Source organism: Rattus rattus, chromosome 8, assembly GCF_011064425.1.
Source record: "Rattus rattus isolate New Zealand chromosome 8, Rrattus_CSIRO_v1, whole genome shotgun sequence".
NCBI lineage: Eukaryota > Metazoa > Chordata > Mammalia > Rodentia > Muridae > Rattus > Rattus rattus.
Window position 1 is genome coordinate 86,520,820 of NC_046161.1, and position 19,603 is coordinate 86,540,422.

General features: G+C 42.9%; 1 protein-coding gene across 1 annotated transcript in view; it reads left to right on the forward strand.

Moving 5' to 3' along the window:
* The window catches only part of Slc9a9 (solute carrier family 9 member A9), a 535,118-nt gene that overhangs the window by 344,543 nt on the left and 170,972 nt on the right, over window positions 1-19,603 (forward strand). The window contains exon 12 of the mRNA XM_032909913.1: window positions 18,137-18,290. Coding sequence (XP_032765804.1) covers window positions 18,137-18,290 — 154 coding nt within the window. The remainder of the gene's footprint in view (window positions 1-18,136; window positions 18,291-19,603) is intronic.

Sequence of the window (19,603 nt, forward strand, 5' to 3'; positions counted from 1 at the left end):
TTCTACTTGTTTATTTATGTTTTCCTGGAATTCTTTTAGGGGTTTTTGTGGTTCCTCTCTGTTGGCTTCTACTTGTTTTGTTTATGTTTTCTGTTAGGGAGTTCTTCACGTCTTTCTTGAAGTCCTCCAACATCATGATCAAATATGATTTTGAGACTAGATCTTGCTTTTCTGGTATGTTTGGATATTCTGTGTTTGCTTTGGTGGGAGAATTGGGCTCCGATGATGCCATGTAGTCTTGGTTTCTGTTGCTTGGGTTCCTGCGCTTGCCTCTCGCCATCAGATTATCTCTAGTGTTACTTTGTTCTGCTATTTCTGACAGTGGCTAGACTGTCTTATAAGCCTGTGTTTCAGGAGTGCTGTAGACCTGTTTTCCTGTTTTCTTTCAGCCAGTTATGGGGACAGAGTGTTCTGTTTTCGGGCGCGTAGTTTTTCTTCTCTACAGGTCTTCAGCTGTTCCTGTGAGCCTGTGTCTTGAGTTCACCAGGCAAGTCGTTTGTAGCAGAAAAGTTTGTCTTACCTGTGGTCCCCAGGCTCAAGTTTGCTAGCGGGGTGTTGCCTATGAGCTCTCCACGGCCTCAGCAGCCAGGAAGATCTGCACCGCCCCTTCTGGGAGGTTTGGTGCACCAGGGTTCCAGATAGCTTTTGTTTTCCTCTGGGGTCAGTACTGTGTGCAGCGTGCAGTCTCTTCTGGTTTCCCAGGCGTGTCGCCTCTCTGAAGGTTTAGCTCTCCTCCCACGGGATTTGGGTGCAGAGAACTGTTTATCCGGTCGGGTCCTTCAGGTGCGGTGTCTCAGGCGCAGTGGATCTGCTGCTCCTGGCCCCTCCTCACGGGTACCCAGGGCCGTATACAGTTTCCTCCTGGGCCAGGGATGTGGGCAGGGGTGGGCAGCGTTGGTGGTCTCCTCCGCTCTGCTGCCTCAGGAGTGCCCGCCCGACCAGGCGGGGAGAACTCCCCTCCAGGGGGCCTGGGATCAGAGAGCTGCTGAAGGCAGGGATCCTCCGCTGGTCCGGGACTCTGGCCAAACACCGGAAGTGTCCGGGCCCAGAGGAACTCCGCCTCTGTGTGACCCGAGATCACCAGGCAAGTCGTTTGTAGCAGAAAAGTTTGTCTTACCTGTGGTCCCCAGGCTCAAGCTTGTTCGTGGGGTGTTGCCTATGAGCTCTCCACGGCCTCAGCAGCCAGGAAGATCTGCGCCGCCCCTGCTTAAATCTATCCACTGGACATTGTTATGAGCAGAGCTATAGTCTCCAAAATCCCAAAAGCTTCCTGAAATGTACTGAGGCTTTATAAGAAGGGGAAGGTTGTGTGACAGAGAGACAGCAGTCACCTGCTCCGGAATCGACACTTTCTATTAACAGAATTACACTGCTATCTCATAGACTTGTCCATTTCCACAGGTGGGAGATAAGCAGCAATAATTTCAAAGCAAGAGATTAACAAGGAAAACCCACTATTATCTAGCCTGAACATTGGTAATAGTAATATTGGTAATAAGCCCTCGAAAATAATGTGTGGATTTGAAAATATTTTTCAAATCTTTGTTTGCTCTATGCTGGGGGAATGTGTTTGCTTTCTTATTAAAAAACCCTGGGGTTATTTGAATCAAAAAATAAAGCTAAATTTGTTATACTTAGGAAGAGATAATTTCTTTAACTGTGAGTTCAGGCTTATCTAAAACTCTGAAGTATGAGAATCTGTGACAGAGCTTTGCCTTCCCTTTCTTTTCCTTGCATTCCCAGAGAAGAAAGACAGCCCAACAGTATTACCCTCTCAGTATCCCCTACCCAACCTACCTCTTTGCTGCCTTCTTGCCTAAAATCCAGGGCTCACCCCTCTCCTGGGCTGCCTCTCCTCCATGCCCTGGGCCTACCTTATGTAATTAATTAGTTCAGCTGTAGGCCACTAACCAACTAATGGGGCACAGAGATAGAACTTTTTCTCCATTAGAGGATGTGAATGTCGAAGCCCCATCTCTCTCAGGTGGTAAGCACTGTGGCCTAGGGCAGGCATTAGTGAGTGGTGACTACTATAGGTCTTCTGAGGTCTTTAAGTGGGACGGGGTTAATCAGCTTATGCAGGAAACGAACCACAAAAATGTTTTAACCACCGTGTCAAGCAATCAAGGGAAAAGTCATCTTGATAATGGATGAGCGTGCACGGCACCGTCGTGGCAGAGCAGACAAGCATCACAGACCCACGTGGATCACAGATCCCATTAGCTCCTCATGCTTCCACCCACTGTGAAGGGTTGTATGAGTGTGGGGAACACAGAATAGCTGCACCAGCCAAGGACGGTGACCAGGCCCATACATTTGTTTCTCCCATTAGGAAGTCAAAATATTATCGTTCTTCTCTTAGCTCCAAGATGCATTTATAGTAAGAATTACTTGCTCTGGCATTTTTAAGCAGCAAATTAGATTTTGATGCTTGGCGCACCACAGTATTTCATAAATAGCAACTACCGTTTTGTCTAAGCACAAGGAGTTCAGGTTTTAAAGTAGACTCTACCTTTTGTGATTAACTGGTTCTAACCCACAGCTCCCTAGATTGCCAGATAGGGGAAAAGTTCCTAGATAGTTAGTGTTGAAAAATCAAACTATATAGCTACCTTAAGGCTGGAGAGATGGCTCGGCTGTTAAAAGCACTCAGCTTGTTAAAAGCACTACAGGGGAAGTATTCCCAGAACCTGGATTGGGGAGCTCACAACTGACTATAACTCCAATTCCAGAGGATCTGGTGCCCTCTTCTGGCCTCTATAGGCACTGTACACACTGTAGTGCACATACAAATCATCAGGTACACACATATACACATAAACAAAAATAAGGTTTGCTTTCTATTGTTTCTGATGTTGTCATTGTTTTTAAATTTAATTAATTTTTTTCACATATTCACCTTAAATCCTGCTCACTGCCGCTGTCCCACAATCTTTATCCCCATCTCCCCTCCCCTTCTCCTTCAAGTGTGGGCACTGGGGGTTCTTGCTAGGTGTTCCCCAATCCTGGCATTCAACTATCTCTGAAACTAGGTACTTCCTTTCCCACTAATGCCAGATAAGGCATCCCAGCGAGTAGAGCATATCCCATGTACAGGCAACAGCTTTTGGGATAGCCCCAGCCCCAGTTGTTCAGGACCCACATGAACACCACACTGCATGTCTGCTACATATGAACAGGGAGGCCTAGGTCCAGCACATGTATGTTCATTTGTTGGTGGTTCAGATTCCAAGAGCCCCAAGTGTCCAGGTTAGTTGATTCTGTGGGTCTTCCTGTGGAGTTCCTATCTGCTCCATCCCCAGTGCCTGCATTTCTTTATGTTTTTTTAATAATATTTATTATATACATATACATACATACACACACACACACATATATATATATATATATATATATATATATATATATAATGTTGCTATCTTCTTACACACCAGGAGGGCATCAGATTACATTACAGATGGTTGTGAGCCACCATGTGGTTGCTGGGATTTGAACTCAGGACTTCTGGAAGAGCAGTCAGTGCTCTTAACCGCTGAGCCATCTCTCCAGCCCCAGCACCTGCATTTCTTGTAGACACGATCATCTGAGGTTGAAGGTTTTGTGGGTGGGTTGGTGTCTCTAACACTCCACTGGGGTTCCTGCCTGGCTACAGACTACAGGAGGTGGCTTCTTTAGGTCCCATATCCCCAGTGAACTGAGTCACATCTAAGGTCACCTCCATTGATTCTTGTGTACCTCCCCAGTCTCTGTCTCATCCTGCAGATGCTCCCCACCTCCTCAACACTGTCAGTTGCAGCCATCTCTCCTGTCCTTCTCCATACCTGATCCTGAACACACACCCCCATTTCTCTCCCCATCTCCCTTCTCTTCCAGTTCCCTCCCTCCATCTGCCTCTTATGGCTATTTTATTTTCCTTCTAAGCTTCCTTTCTTCTTGTGTATCTTCTTTCGGTCTGTGGAGTGTAGCATGGTACTGATACCTTATGGATAATGTCCACTTATAAGTAAGTGCAATATGATATATTTCCTTGGGGGACTGGGTTAGCTCACTCGGGATGATATTCTCCAGTTCCACCCATTTGCCTGCAAAATTCATAATGTCTTTGTTTTCAACAGCTGAATGGTATTCCATTCTGTAGATGTACCACGTTCTCTTTATCAGTTCTTCAGTGGAGGGACACCTAGGTTGTTTCCAGTTTCCGGCTATTGTAAACAAAGCTGCTATGAAAATAGTTGAGCAAGTGACTTTGTGGGATGTTGGAGCATCTTTTGGATATATGCTCAGGAGTGATATAGCTGGGTTCTGAGACAGAACTATTCCCATTTTTCTGAGAAACTGCTGAATTTCCAAAGTGGCTATACAAGTACGCACTCCTACCAGCAATGAAGAAGTGTTCTTCTTGTTCCACATCCTCTCTAGCATGCACTATCTCTTGAATTTTTTATTTTAACCATTCTGATGGGTGTAAAATAGAACCTCAGAGATGTTTTGATTTGAATTTCTCTGATGACTAAGCACTTTGAACACTTCTTTAAGTGCTTCTTAGCCATTCCAGATTCCTCTGTCGAGAATTCTCTGTTTAGTTTTGCACGCCATTTGGGTTGTTGGTGTCTGACTTCTTGAGTTCTTTGTAAATTTTGGATATTAGCCTTCTGTCAGACATAGGGTTGGTGAAGATCCTTGCCCAATCTGGAGGCTGCCATTTTGTTCTATTGACAATGTACTTTGCCCTATAGAAGTTTTGCAGTTTCGTGAGGTCCCATTTATCAATTGTTGGTCTTAGAGCCTGAACCATTGGTGTTCTATTCAGGATATTGTCTCCTGCAACAATGCATCCAAAGGTATTTCCCATTTTGTTTTCCGTTAGATTTAGCATATCTGGTTTCCTATTGAGGTCCTTGCTCCACTTAGACTTGAGATTTTTTAAGGATACATGAAATGCCAATCTTCCTGCCCAGGAACTCATACCTTGGAGACACACAGAGAGGGAGTTTGCTCATTTGTTTTGTTTTTGTTTGTTTGTTTGCTTGCTTGCTTGCTTGCTTGCTTGCATACTTCCCTTCACCATCATAGATGACAATTTCATAGTCCATTTGCAGGCATAAATCCTGGATCACTACATCAACCAAATGTTGAATCTCAAAGTACCAGTTTGTATATGAAAAAAATATAGTGTTCCCCCACAAGTTGACCCATATGAAACAGAGATGCTTTTTGGCATTTTACAGACTATGAGAAAGTGACAGAATCTTGAAATGACCAAACTCACTTATTTTTTGAGACAGTATAACCAGCAAAAGCATGTGAGACCCCAGCAAACTCAATAATGAAAGATTATAACCTAGAATGTTACTGTTCCCTGTGTTCCAGGAAGAAGGTCTCAGAAGGATACAGGGGCATGGACAATTTAGCCACTCCTTCCTAGAACTTTCATGTATACTTGGGGCTTTCAAGATGTCCACAGTGAACCAATATTTTATTGATATTTTTAACCAAATTAACCTGTACCTATCCACTGTGGTAAACAAATAGACCACATAATTCTACCCTATTTCCTGCCTGAATTTATTTACTAATTGTTTGTTGGCTTGGAACATGGAGTAGACAAAAACCATAAAAATTATTAACATAAGAAAACCAATTTTGAAAATTAGTCTCTGTGTGCCCACACAAATTCCATGTAATAACTGCCTCAGGTTCTATAGACAGAAGTCAAAAAAAAAAAAACAATAGAATTGATTCAAGTAGTTATATGTGAAAATGGGCAAAAAGTAGTTGAGTTTACAAATGCCTTATGCTGGACACCCATAGGGCCATTTAATAATTCAAAATTGTGTGGTATCAACTCTGATATATATTGAGACAGTTCAAACATTGGTCAGCTGGTGTCTCATTCATTGACCAACTTCTGTAGTAAGATAAGACTTCTTGCTCTGCCTCGCAGCCTCCAGAAGGCTCTGCCAGAAATCTATTTCAAAGCCCAGAGCTTTAGAGGACTACTGATTCCTGATGGGAGAAGGAAGAACCCTTAGGTAGCTGATGTGTCTGTGACTCATACAGTCTTTCTCTCTATTTACAAAATGGTCACTTGTGTCATCAAGGCACCCACTAATACTGTACACCTTACTGAAGTGATTTTCAGTCCCATGTGTTAAGGTTTGCTGGTTTGGGTATCTTTCCTTCTCTTTCTTTCTTTCAAGTCTTATCCTGTATGTTGCCGAGGCTGGCCTACAAATTTCCTTTGTAGTCCAAATTATCTTCAGACTTATGACAATCCTCCTGCCTCAGCTTCCAGAGTGCCTGCATTGCATGCCTGGACCATTATACCTGGTAAATGCTTCAAAATGTATTCCTCTTGGGAAAGATGGGCGCTGCCCTTCAATGTGTTTTTTTTTTTACAATGGCAGTCTTCCTGGTGGAGAGCCCATTCCAGCCGTCAGAGGAAATAAAAGTTTTAATGGGAAAGTCCAAGTGTGCTGGTTAGTTTTTGTCACCATGATACAAACCAGAATCAGCTGGGAAGAAGAAAACTCAAGTGAGGAACCACCTGACTCACATTGGCCTGTGGGCACATCTGTAGAGGCATTTTCTTGATTAATGTCCCCCCTGGGCAGGTGGCGCATGTTGAATAGGAAAATGACTTGAACAAGAGTGATGGTAGCCAGAAAGTGGTGTTCCTCTGTGGTCTCTGTTTCAGTTCCTGCCTCCAGATTCCTGCCTTGAGCTCCTCCCCTATCTTCCCTAGGTGATGGACTGCAATGTTTAAGATGAAATAAAAACCCCTCCTCTCCAAGTTGCTTTTGGTCCATATTTTATTACAGAAACTAAAAAGCAAACTAGAGTAATGAGCCAAGTCACATTATTTTTGTCCGGGATGACAAGATTAACATGACCTGGCAACTCTTTAGAGAGGCACAGCTTTAGTTGGACATAGTGATGTATGACTTTAAAGCACTTGGGAGGCAGAAGAAGGTGGACCTCTGTGAGTTCAGAGCTAGCCTGATCTACATAGCAAACTCTATGACAGCCAGGATACATGGTGAAACCCTCTTTCAGAAAGAAAATTAAAGGGAACAGTTTTTTTAGTCTACCACAAGCCTAATATATAAGAAGTCAAGTGCAGAAATCTGGGACCATATTGGAGTACGTTTTGGTAACAGCCATGTTTTTTAAAGCACTCACTAAAGAAGAAATATTGTTATTGTTTATAACGTTGTTATAAATACGTTAGATTCAAAATGAAGTTTCTAAACCCTAGTAATCCTTGACATTTAAGTCTCGTTAGTTATTGTGGTGGTTATTGTGTACTTTGTGAATATTTGCAACATCCCTGGCCTCTGCCCTGTAGACCAAACCCAAACCCAAAGACTCAGCCCAAATCCCTGCTTCCCAGTACCCAGGGCACACATAAATGTTTCCAGACCTTGCCAAATATTCACTGGGGGGAGATGGCCCCAGTTGAGAACTTCTGTTCTAAATGGAAAGTTTTGGGTTCTCCTCTTGAGCACAGCCTGGCCAAGAGCTGAGTGTGGCTCTCGGAACGTTGACTATCTTTGGAAAGCCTCTGCTGGAGTTTCAGCTAACACTGAGGATCAGCCCCTGGTGTACAACCACATCCATCTTCACTACATAAAAATAAACTTCCGAAGCCAGAGGCAGCTCAGCAGGCTGACTTCAGAGCTGTGGCAGAGCTAATCCCATCCCCAATTACCCTTCCTGCTGCCCAGGGCTTCCAAAAGCAAACCTCATTCCAGATAAAAAAATATATTGCAGTTATGTTACATTTCTCCTTTGCAGCCTTGAGTTTTAGAAATGCAAGTTCATGGAGAGATGAAGGGAAGAAAGTTCTGCTTGTCTAATACAAGCTTGGTTTGTAGAAGGACTCAATTTATTTCTGAAGGTAGACGATTTTTCCTCTGCAAACAATCTGTTGGCTTCCCTTCCCTGCAGAAAAAATGATGTTGAATTGAAAATGGAACTGTATGGCAAGGTTTCGAGATTCAGGGAAGTGTATTTTGAAACCAGACTGACATTTTTGCTGAAAGTAGTTACCCCATGCAAGGTCATGAGACTTTAGCAAGTGTAAGAGCTATACATAATTCAATTGTAGGCCCGTCTCGGGTTTTGATTTACCAGACTAATAATAAGAATGTGTTAGATCTTTGAAATCAACCCCTCGGAGCAGTTAAAGTGAGGGGGTGGGGATGTTAGCCCTGTAGAGAAGCAGAAAGACTCTTCTAAAGGACAATCCTTTCAAAGGACAGATCGGTTTCTAAGGAACATTTCTGTATCCCAGTCCATCTACTGCTCGTTTCCTTTTGGGTTCCAGGAACACTTTCAAATGCAAAAATGACCTTTCCTTCATCCATTCACTTCGGCATTCATCACTGGGTAAGCCTGAGGGATGCTCACCCTATGAGAGTCGCCATTTTAGCACCTGGAGCATGTCACAGCAGATGCCACAGATACCGGACAGGGTTGCTTTTCCCAAGCTCACTTTCCAGTCAAAACAGAACATAAATAAATGAATAAATGAATAAGTAAATAAATAAATAAAATAGATATCGAAGACAATAAAGATAGATAGATAGATAGATAGATAGATAGATAGATAGATAGATGGTAAATGGATGGATAAATAGACAGACAGGCAACAGATATAAAAGTATCCACCTTCATTATGATGAGGTGGTCTGGCAGGCTTTCTGACCTGAGAGGAAGAATAACCCAGGAACTACCTGGGAGAGGCAGTGTTGTAGGGAGGGGTAGCATGGCGGCTGAGGTGAATAGTGAGTACAAAGACCAAGAAGCAAAACCAAGCATGGTGTACGATAAACTTTAGCTTCCTGTACCTTTCAAATCCCAGAGAACCCTCTTCTCCTTCCAGTCTCTAGTAAGAGGATTCTAACTGGACTCTTTGATCTAAGCGTCTGTCCACTCAACCTCTCCTCTTGGGAGACTAGTTGGTCTCTCACACATACATGGCTATAATAAAGCCTTGGTCACTGGTAACCTCCCACACACACTCTCCTTACCAAACACACTCCTCATATGGTTCCCCCTGATTCCTCTGAGTGCTCAGAAAACTGTGTTCCTAACTATCCTCCACAGATGCTCTCATCTGACCCGCTAACAAAGACTGAAGTTTCACCAGGCCAGGACCTACCACACTCCCACCCCAGTGAGCAAATTTACCTGCTCTCTGGATTAAGGCATCAAGCCCACTGGCCTCCTGTTTTCAGCCTAAAAGTCTGGCTTCCTCGTAGTAGCCAGCATTCCTCTTCTAATCATTGAATAGATGAAATCACTTTCTTTAGGTCTATCAGACCTTCCTAAGGTTTCTCATCTCAGAACGACATCCCCATCACCTTGCCCTTCACAAACATGTCGCCATCTGGCTCTGTGACCCCTACAGCATCTCCTCCTTCCACAGTTCTCCAGTCCTAACCTCTTCATCTTTCTCCAACCACAGTGCTTTCCAGCTCCCTTCCTCAGAGCTTTGCTCAAGCTTCCCAAAGGTGAGTAGGTGCTGGTGAGGCTTCTCTGCTCAAACGTCACTAACCTGAGAGACTTCCCTAAGCACCCTAAACACTGAACCCCTCATATGCACAGAGGCTGTCTTCCCCCGCTATGGTTTTCTTTCTAGCATCTTACATAACTGACGTGGATGCACCTTGAAGTAAAGCCGCTCCTTTGCTACCCAACTTTGCATGCTGAAGGAATTGAAGAATTAAGCAAATCGAAATGGATATTACCATCTCTATTCAGAAAGTCTGAAGTCAGTGCAATTGTTCACTTTCAGAGCCCTGCTGAATTCCACATCCAGGATATTGTGAGAAATCTAAGAACTACTTTTAAAAAGATGTAATTCTAACCTTTTGAGAGATTAGACGTTGGGAGAAAAGAACATACCACATTAAATATTGACTCATCCCGATTATAATTTAGTAATACAAGTGGTATGATCAGTCTATTGTATAGGATTTTGAAGAGCGAACAATGTGACTAGAGAATTTCAAGCACTCGTGAGAGTACGGGGTGGGCAGAAACATAGTTCAAATGAGCAAACACTGAAGAAGCACAAAGGAAACGCAGAACTCTGGACATGAAGCAAGAGGCTGAGTGGGCTCATGGCATAAAGACAAGTGTGAATGCTCTCTTGTTTATGTTGCCTCTCAATGGAGAGCAGACAAAGGAAGAGAGAGTGGGGCTATGACTGACAGGTTTCTATGATCTGTGGGAAGTTATGTGCTGAGCTGACTTGTTAACTCATCATAAACTAGGATTGGGAGATCTTCTCTCAGACATGGAGGAGAGCATGGGTTCATGGGGCACGAAGTGGACTTGCAGCTGGTGTAGAGTTGAGGTGTGAGGTAATGGCCTTGGGCCACCATAGCCAGGACCTGAGCAAGCACCTTATTCACTGCTACCAAATCTAAATCTTTACTAAGCCCCTGGCATTAATGGCAGTATGCGATTTTAAGTGTCATAAGATTTTGTTCTGCACTTTAGTTGAAGATTATAAGTCAAACCTTAAAAGTGCACATAGAAATGAGTTAACAGGGGCTACAGAAAGGGCCCCAGGGGTTTCATTCACAGCATTCACATGGAGGCTCACAGCTGTCTGCAAGTCCAGTTCCCGGGGAACTGATGCCTTCCTCTGGCCTCCCAGGGCACTAAGCACAGACATACATCGTCTGGTGCACAGATATACTTCAGGCAAAGTACCTATACAAATAAATAAATAAATAAATAAATAAATAATTTTTAAACAAAATAAGATAACAGAGCTGATGTGACCTGCTTAGACTCATGCAAGCCATCATCCTAAGAGCAGATTCCAAAACCCTTGAAACTCAACATAAGGTCTTCTGAGATTAAATAATAAAAAGGTAGGCACTGGACTTTCAGAAAAGTATTCAACTATTACATCAAACTATAAAGTAGCCATCATTTTCTGTATGCAATCTGGACTTGTGAAAGATCAGAAATTCATCCAACCATTGATTTGCTCAATAAATATTCAGCGAGCATTGATTATGTTCCCAGCCTTGCTCTAGGTGTTGCTGATAAACAGAGCCTGACAATTATAAAGTACTATACGGAAGCCCTGAGGGGAACTGGGCTGTGCTTGGAATATAAGGTAGCTTGTCCTGGACTCAGACCCCAGAGGAGGCCTCCAGGAGAAAGCAGTGTCTTGGCTGAAGTCTAAAGATTAGTTTAGAACACAGTCATGTTTCAAAAAGGTTTGGGGGAAGGACAGAAGAAAGAATTCAGATAAAAACAGATAAGTCATGGATGTTACACATCTGTTGGCATGTGTCATGGGTGAGCCAGCATGACCTTTGTCCTTTCTCTTCATCATTTTCCTTTATCAGCCTATAGTTTCAAATCACCCCTTCTACATACACTGCAACACACACCCCCTAACACACACCCTCCAAGTTCACCTTTTAAAATATTCATTTGAGGATTTCATACATGATTACAAGTATACGTGCATCATTTCTGCTCTCCTCCCCTCCAACTTCCACCTACCATTCTGACCACCACACACACACACACACACACACACACACACACACACACACACACACACACACACGACAAACACAACAACAACAAAAAAAAAACAACCTTCTGGGTCCTGTTTGCATAAGCTTAGGGCTGACCCCTTAGGATTGGAGTCACCAGACACTGACTGCCTATAGCTCACCATCTAGGGACAGGGCCTTGTGAAATTTTCCTCCATTCATGTTGGTCGGCACGATAACTTGGTGAGATCCTCATAGTCGGCAGTACCATTGAGGGTTCATGGGAGCAGCGCCCCTATTATATGCTGAAGGATCTTGCGGATGTCATCGGGGACCTCGGCTCTTACAATCTTTCTGTCACTTCCTCTGAGATGCTCCCTGAGACTTAAGTGTAGGGGTGAAGTTATGGATGCACCACTTGAGTCTGGGCACACCATGGTCACACTATAGTTTGACCCATTACAAAACTCTCTGAGTAGTCTCTGTCTGGTCCAAAAGGAAGCTTCCTCGAATAGATGCAAGAGCTGTACCTATCTATGGGTATAAGGATGGGCATTTAGAAGCATTTGGAAAACAAGTCTGTTACTCTAGTAATCTGACAGTAATTGGTTCTCCTAAGACATAGGTTCGTGACTAGGTTTACAGTATCAGATGTAAATTCCCTCTAATCCTGGGTGGTGTCCCCAGCATTTGGGTATTTTCTTCATATTCTAGGAAGTAATTGAGAACAATTTTGATGGTCTATATTGTTTGAGGGAGTCTCTTGAATCCTTCTAAACAACAACTTGAAGGTAAGTATTCCTTGCCTGGCACTGTGTTTTTTGTTAGAGAGACTGTGGCTCCTTGGGGGAACAGCATCTCATCACATGGGTTGACTCCACTCAAACCATATGTATGCAGGGGCTGGAGAGATGATGTCTCTGGCTATTAATACAAGTGGTTCTTCCAGAGGACCTACTTTCAACTCCTAATTCCTGGCACCCACATAGGGGCTCCCAACCATCTGTAAACCTAGTTCCAGGATATCTGGATATCTGGTGGCCTTTTCTGGCCTCCACAGGTGCCAGGCATTCATGTGTTATGCAGATGTACATATGGGCAAAATATCCCTACACAGAAAGTCAAAGTAAATAAAAACAATTAATTTTAAAACCATGTACATGTATATCCACCTCTTCCCACATCCTGTATGTGAATGTGTGTATTGGCTGGCATGATAACTTGGTGAGATCTTCATAGTCAGTCATATCATTGAGAGTGCATAGAAACAGCACCCCTATCATAAGCAAAAGACAGGATCTCACAACAGTCATCTGGGACCGTAGGCTCTTACAACCTTTTATTTGTGAGTGTGTGTGTGTGTGTGTGTGTGTGTGTGTGTGTGTGTGTGTGTGTGTGTGTGTGTGAAGCAAGCTTATGAAATGATGTGGCTTCCCTGTGGCTTTTACAAACACTCTTAGTGTTATTCCCCCGCCCCCCTCCACATTGTATGACAGTCATGTCTGTAGGACTAAATGCCTTAGAGAGGTTGGACCTTCCTTATCGCACTCTCATTCTGTGTTTTGGCTAAAGCTAGGCATATAATGGGTGCTTGGGAAATATTTACAGTTTTGCATTACAGCTTTGCACCTTAAATAAGAGTGCCTAAAGGGATATTTATATCCCCGAGGTTTAAATGTAGCTATATATATCTGACCTGTACCCATTTGCAGCACCTTTGCAAATGTGTAATTGATTAAATGCTTCACTCTTGCTCTTTAAAGATAAACAGGAAACTGCACATTTTCTGCAGCAGGGGTCCTTGCTGGAAATCTTTCCTTGGCTCGATAGTGTTCTATTGTTATGAGCAGAACATCAATATAATTAACATAAGAAGCCCTTAGAGGCCAATTTTAAGTGAAACCACATTTAATTGTAGGTATTTCCTTTATTCCCCAAGATGATGATAACTTGCCAGTTGGGCATATAACGTGTGTCAAAATCCCTACAAAGTCAATCTTTTCAAAGCAAAATTATATAGTCTACCCATTCCCAGAAGTACAGAGTTACTTTGACAAGTTGACTGAAACAAAGAGAAGAAGAAAAGTAAACCAAGGGGTCCAAGTACCAAGAAAATAAAAATCAAATTCTAGTTTTGATGTGCTCTAAATTTCCTCTTATTTTTTGAAGCAAAACTGTATATATTTTTGGAAGTAATATTTTGCTACAATGAAAATCCAAAGATCAATATCAATTTTTTTTATGTCTTAGTATTTTGCCAGTAGCCCGCATGATTTTTTTTCAACCCTAAAATCCTCCATGGCATAAATCCATGGTGTTAAGAAGATAGAATCAGCAGGCCCAGAACTCCATATAGGAGTAATCAATATATACGCATTAATCAAAGCAAGGAACGGCCACTGACTAGACATTTGCTCAGGCTCTGGTCGTGTGAGGAAGAACTTGTAGAGTCATGAGGCACAAGCAGACCAGGACAGCACTTCATCCTCTCTGGGGTTCTGAGTCAGCTTCCCTTTGTCCACGCAGCAAGCTCAGCACTCCCCATAACCTGCGCTCAACGTCGCCAAACCACCTCACCTATGGCAAGTGCCACATGGAGTCTCCTCTAAAGGCCCTCACCTCTGATCTTCCCTGTATACCCATCTGTTCAGAGCCATCCCTTCGTAATGTGTTGAGTTTGGACATACTAGATATTTCCCAACCTGCCATGTGGTCATTGCTACACTTTTCTGGTTCCCCAGCCCCAAGAGACCTCTACATTGCCTTGCCTGTGAATATGGGTTTTAATATGATTTCATACATTAAAGTTTCATATAGACTGACGTGAAGTCGGACTACCAGCTATGTTCTCACATATGTGTATTTGCAAGTATTGGGCATCTGAAGGGGTTTTGTTTCATTTTATTTTGTTTCTTGAGATAGGGTCTTACTGTTGCAACTCGTACTGGCTTCAAATTTGATGCCCTCCTGCTGTAGCCTCCTAGGTTGCAGGGTTACGTGGGTACACCATCAAACCTGCCACTATTTTGAGTACATGTTTAAATTAAGGACTGTTACCTACAATTTGCTTAAGAACACGGCTATGCCAGTTTGGTATACTAATGACATATTAAACATCTTTAGGAAGGGTACTGACTGTTTACTGCTTAGTCCTGGGTATCTAATCTGGGTGACCTTGCAGTAAGCCAGATACAGAGTGCTTTAATTTGTACTGAATTTTCTACTATTTCTTATGAAAGCTCAGAAGTGAGAGAACTACAAATATTTATAGCGAGAAACAGACAGCAAATAGCAATCGCTGTTCAACGTTTCAAACTTCTTCCTCATAACGGGCGATGCTGCTTGACTGACATCCCTAGCAAGCCTGGGGGGGGGGATGAAAGGATCACACTCTCCCTCCAGGTTTGCACTTAACAACCTTGACCTATAAATCCTGTCCTCGGATAATGGGAGTCTGTCCCATGCCTTCCCATTCACTAATGACACTGTTTATGTATCCTGGGGAGAGAGAGGACATTATTCACATCGTCCCACCTCGTCCCCAGCTGAGCGTGTGAGCAGGAACACCTGTGGTGGGGGTGTGGTGCCGCGCACAGCCGTCCTAGCATTCAGAACCTCGGATGTAAAGGATCATTTTTATTAATGTCTACTTCAAATGTTATCTCTCTTCTCTTCAGGCCATTTCCTTGTCTACATGGAGATTTGGAATAATTTCCTTCCTCCATTACACTGTTCCTTAGAGGTATTTTATAATCAGACTGCATATTCCTCTCTCTTTCTGAGGCTTTTTTTGTTTCAGGCAAAATGTGTTCAATCTCCCTGGCTTAATCCTCTGTCTCCCGTGTGTCACACCACTTGTCTCTTGTACAGTCTCAACGTGGACAGAACAAAGAAGCGTTATAATCTAAGTTCTGGGGCGTAGGCGAGCTATAATGTTCCTCATCCTACCTGGTATCTGATTCTCTTTTTAATCATTTGAAATGTATGATAGCAACTTGGCATCCTAACTAAACCTGTTATAAATGCTGTCCCTCCCCTGGCACAGCCACTGTCACCGCAGCCTTGATACCACAGCACCTGTGCCGACTTCCAGACTCATTAACATCACCTCGCAGACAGAGAAAAGACCGGAGAGCCATCAGACCCTCTCTTAAGACGCTGGCTATTTACTCCTGCACATGTGCAGCTGCGAGCAGTCCTACCTCCATTGACCATCTCTGAAGGGGATGCGGGGGTTAGAAGGGTGGTCACGGGGGACTCTCCACATCTGTACCTCCTTTTCAGTAAGGTAGCTGTTGAAGGGTCGCTCATGTTTCTGGATATAATTCCAGTTAAACTCATTGGTTCACCAAGCTGGTCTTGATGGGATTATCTCTCTGGTCTATTGCTGATGCTCTGTCTAGGGTAAAAAAGACATTTGGTCACATCTCCCCTGGCAAAGTAACAGTGCTACAGAAGACTGGACCATTGGAAGGCTATGCGTCTGATTTAAACCTTCCTACAAAAACAGCTGAGTCACTACCTCTGACGAATGCTTGCTGTCATTATAAACCATTCTCCTCTCCTCTCCTCTCCTCCTCCCCCACCCCTCCCCCTCCCCCTCCACTGTCTGACAAGGACCACAGGGCTCAGCAAGTCTCTGGTCACCTGAAAGCCTCCTTCCTCCTCCCCATCAAACTCTGTGTTTCTGTTTTTATTAATATCATCAACTTAAATGAAGCTCTGGCCTTTCATTCTGTAAACCTCTTGTGTTTAGTACAGACTCATAAACATACAATGGGCATTTAATATTCTACCATAGAGCAGAAGGTAAAACGTTTTTTAGAAAGCAGGTTCCAGTAGGTTAGTTTCGATCACTACGTTTGTGAGAGTATGCAACTAGAATGTTGTAAGCATCGGTTAATTAGTTATTAATTTCCCATGGTCCCGGTTTTCTTTGTTCTCGGACACATTTGATTTAGAAAAGAAAGTGTTTCCAGAAAGGATTTTTTGGTGGATAGAGACAATGTAAATCTAAAGTTTTATGGAAAAACAAGAAAACCAGTAAGCTCTAGTTTCAAAAACAAAAAATTACTGTACCTATTGTAAAGGCCCACTCTGTACTTACAGCCATCAGGCCAATGTGCTTCAAGAATGGCCACGGATAAATGCAATAAATGGAGAACTCAGAAACGAACGCCCGCAACGCAGGCCGCTGATTTTGGACAGAGGTTAAAAACAAAATAAGAAAAACAGTTGATGGGAAAAGTAGATGTCACCCGTGCAAAAGATAACCACAGCCCGAGCCTCTCGCTTGATAGGAAAACAGCCTCAAGACGGTTGTAGACTTAAATATAAAACTTACAGATGATAATCTTCGGGAGCTAGGTTTGTGCAAAGAGTCCTTAGAGTTGACTCCGAAAGCACAATTCGCCTGAAAATTGACAAGTTTTATTCCATCAAACCTAAAAAGATTGTTCTCCGAAATCTCAAAGATGAGAAAAGGAAGCTACAGAGTAGAAAGCAGTATTTTTAAAACACTGCACCTAACGAAGGCCTGTTATGGACCGTGTATAAAGAGCTCGGCACACAGCGATTGAAGATTCCACCAGGGCAATTAAAAAGTAGGAAAAGTACAAGAGCTGTTTCCTGTAGCAAAGTGTGCAGATAACAGAGTAACAAATTAGAAGCGTTCAATGCTTTTAGCCATTAGCAAAAGAAGATTCAAACTGTAACAAATTACCATTCCATACCCATCACAATGGTTTAAACTAAAAAAAGTAACCCCACCAAATATGTCAAGGATGCAGAAAATTTTGATGATTTTTAGGTTGCTAGTTGGAATGTAAAAACCATAATTTGTTTTAAAGTGAAGCATGCAGATACTGCACTACTCTGATCATATTCTGGAGGATTAACTCCGAGAAAGGAAAATACGTTTGCAGGAAAACCTATATGCCAATTTTAGCGGTCTTGACTTAATCTCCAGTAACTGGGAAACTCCAGGTGTCCTTCGACTAAGCAACTAACCCATGGGACATTTGTCCATACCATGGATTGATGTTCAAGGATGGAAGCAAAAGACCACTGATCCAGTCCACAAGTGTAACATCTGGAGATTTGTGCTGGATAGACACAGTGACAAATGACACATGTCCACAGGGTCCATCACTTCATGACATGTAGACATGAAAACATGTAAATGACAAAGTCATGGAGAACAGACTGCTGGTGACAATGAGTTAAGGTGTTTGTGTATTCGTGTGTGTGTGTGTGTGTGTGTGTGTGTGTGTGTGTGTGCGCGCGCGCGCGCATGCATTGGATGAGATTAAAAAAGACTCCTAGTTGATCTCAGGGTATGTTCTAAGCCTTAACTATACAGACAGACATCAATATTCTGGCTAAGATGTCATGTTATTTCCCTGCAAGATGTTATCATTGGCAAAGACTAAGGGAAAGTATTTCTATATTATTTGTCAGAACTCCATATGAATCTGCAATCATCTCTGAATAAAATTTTTACTTAATAAAGAAGTTACGTTAGCAGGTTGTAAAGATAAATATATCAAAAGAGAATGAGTTAAGTCTCGGTATTCAACTTCCCGTCTGGCTTTCTCTGTAAGGTTTGCGAGGTGCCATTGCCTTCGCCCTGGCCATCCGCAACACGGAATCTCAGCCTAAACAGATGATGTTCACCACCACGCTGCTCCTCGTGTTCTTCACTGTCTGGGTGTTCGGAGGAGGAACGACCCCCATGCTAACATGGCTTCAGATCAGGTACGGTGACCCGACTAACACCAGCAAATCATTGAGAAGTATGGCTGGCCCATTCCGTTTCTAGTAAAGCTGACTTCGGTGCGAGTGCATGGTTGATTTGTACCCTCTCTGTCCCTTGCGTCTAAGTGACCTTCAAACTCGGGTGAAGCAATATGACCTACGGCAAACTAGGCTGACTTTCCCAATAGGCTCAGAGTGTTGTCTGTTTTCAAGCTATCCTACAAATAGATTCATTCGCCCGTGACTTTATCCATTCAACAGCATTAAAGTACAGTGCGATACACTATGAGATTTTAAAAATAAGACACACTCTTGTCCTCGAGATAGCTACACTCTAGTTAAGACTGTAAAAAGAAAAAGCAGCACAGCTAACAAGAAAGCAGATTTGCTTTGCCTTTTACTCCTGGCACTGGCACTTAAAATAGGAAAAAAAATGCTTACCACACATTTGGTGAGGGAGCCATATGTTTTTTCAAAGGGGATGCTGAAGACAGGCGCTATATAATTTCTCACCAAAAAGGAAGCCAAGGTTCCAGTCAGAACCTGTCTAATAAGCAGCGCCTACAGCTGGACGCTACAAATCTACATCGTAGGGAGAGCAGACACCTAGATAAAAGCAGGTATCTGGTGCCAGTTTGGAAAGTGGATACGTCTATTACAAAGTGTTTGTGTCTTTGTTTAAGTGTTCCTGTGATCCTGGTCCTCATTTTATTTCCTAGAAGGTAATGGATTAAGCAAACCTTTCATTTCTCACATGCAGACATCATAAGGAGCCTCTCCAGTTCCCACCCATTCTCTAGGACAAACTCATGCCCACCGCATCCAATAGGAAAAGACCCTTCTTACGACGAGGGTTTCCAAGAAGATTCTTATTAACAGGGACTGCGATCACAGCCCCTCTGTGTTGCGTATCCATTATGATAAAAATGAACCAATAATTCATGAAAACTTAAGTGACCGTGACTTTAAATACAAACGCTTTTGTCAAGCATTTGAAAAAAATTTTCTACCCATTTGGCAAAGAGAAAGCAGAAGCAAGCCTCACGTATTTAGTATAAGTAGGCTTATGGGCAAACTAGGCCAAGTCGCTGTGTATTAAACCAAATTTCAGGGTAAAAGCCCCTGTGGACTACTGCGAATATTACTGAACACACAAAAGTGCTTTGACTAAAGGTGAACAGTGAGTGCTTTGAAATGCTTGCTGAATTATTTTCTAGCCATATAAATGTGGTCTGCAATTTCTTTCACAGTGGTAGTTACTGGAGGGTGCCCATGGATGAGTACACACATTGCATTAAACTCTCAAGAGTTGG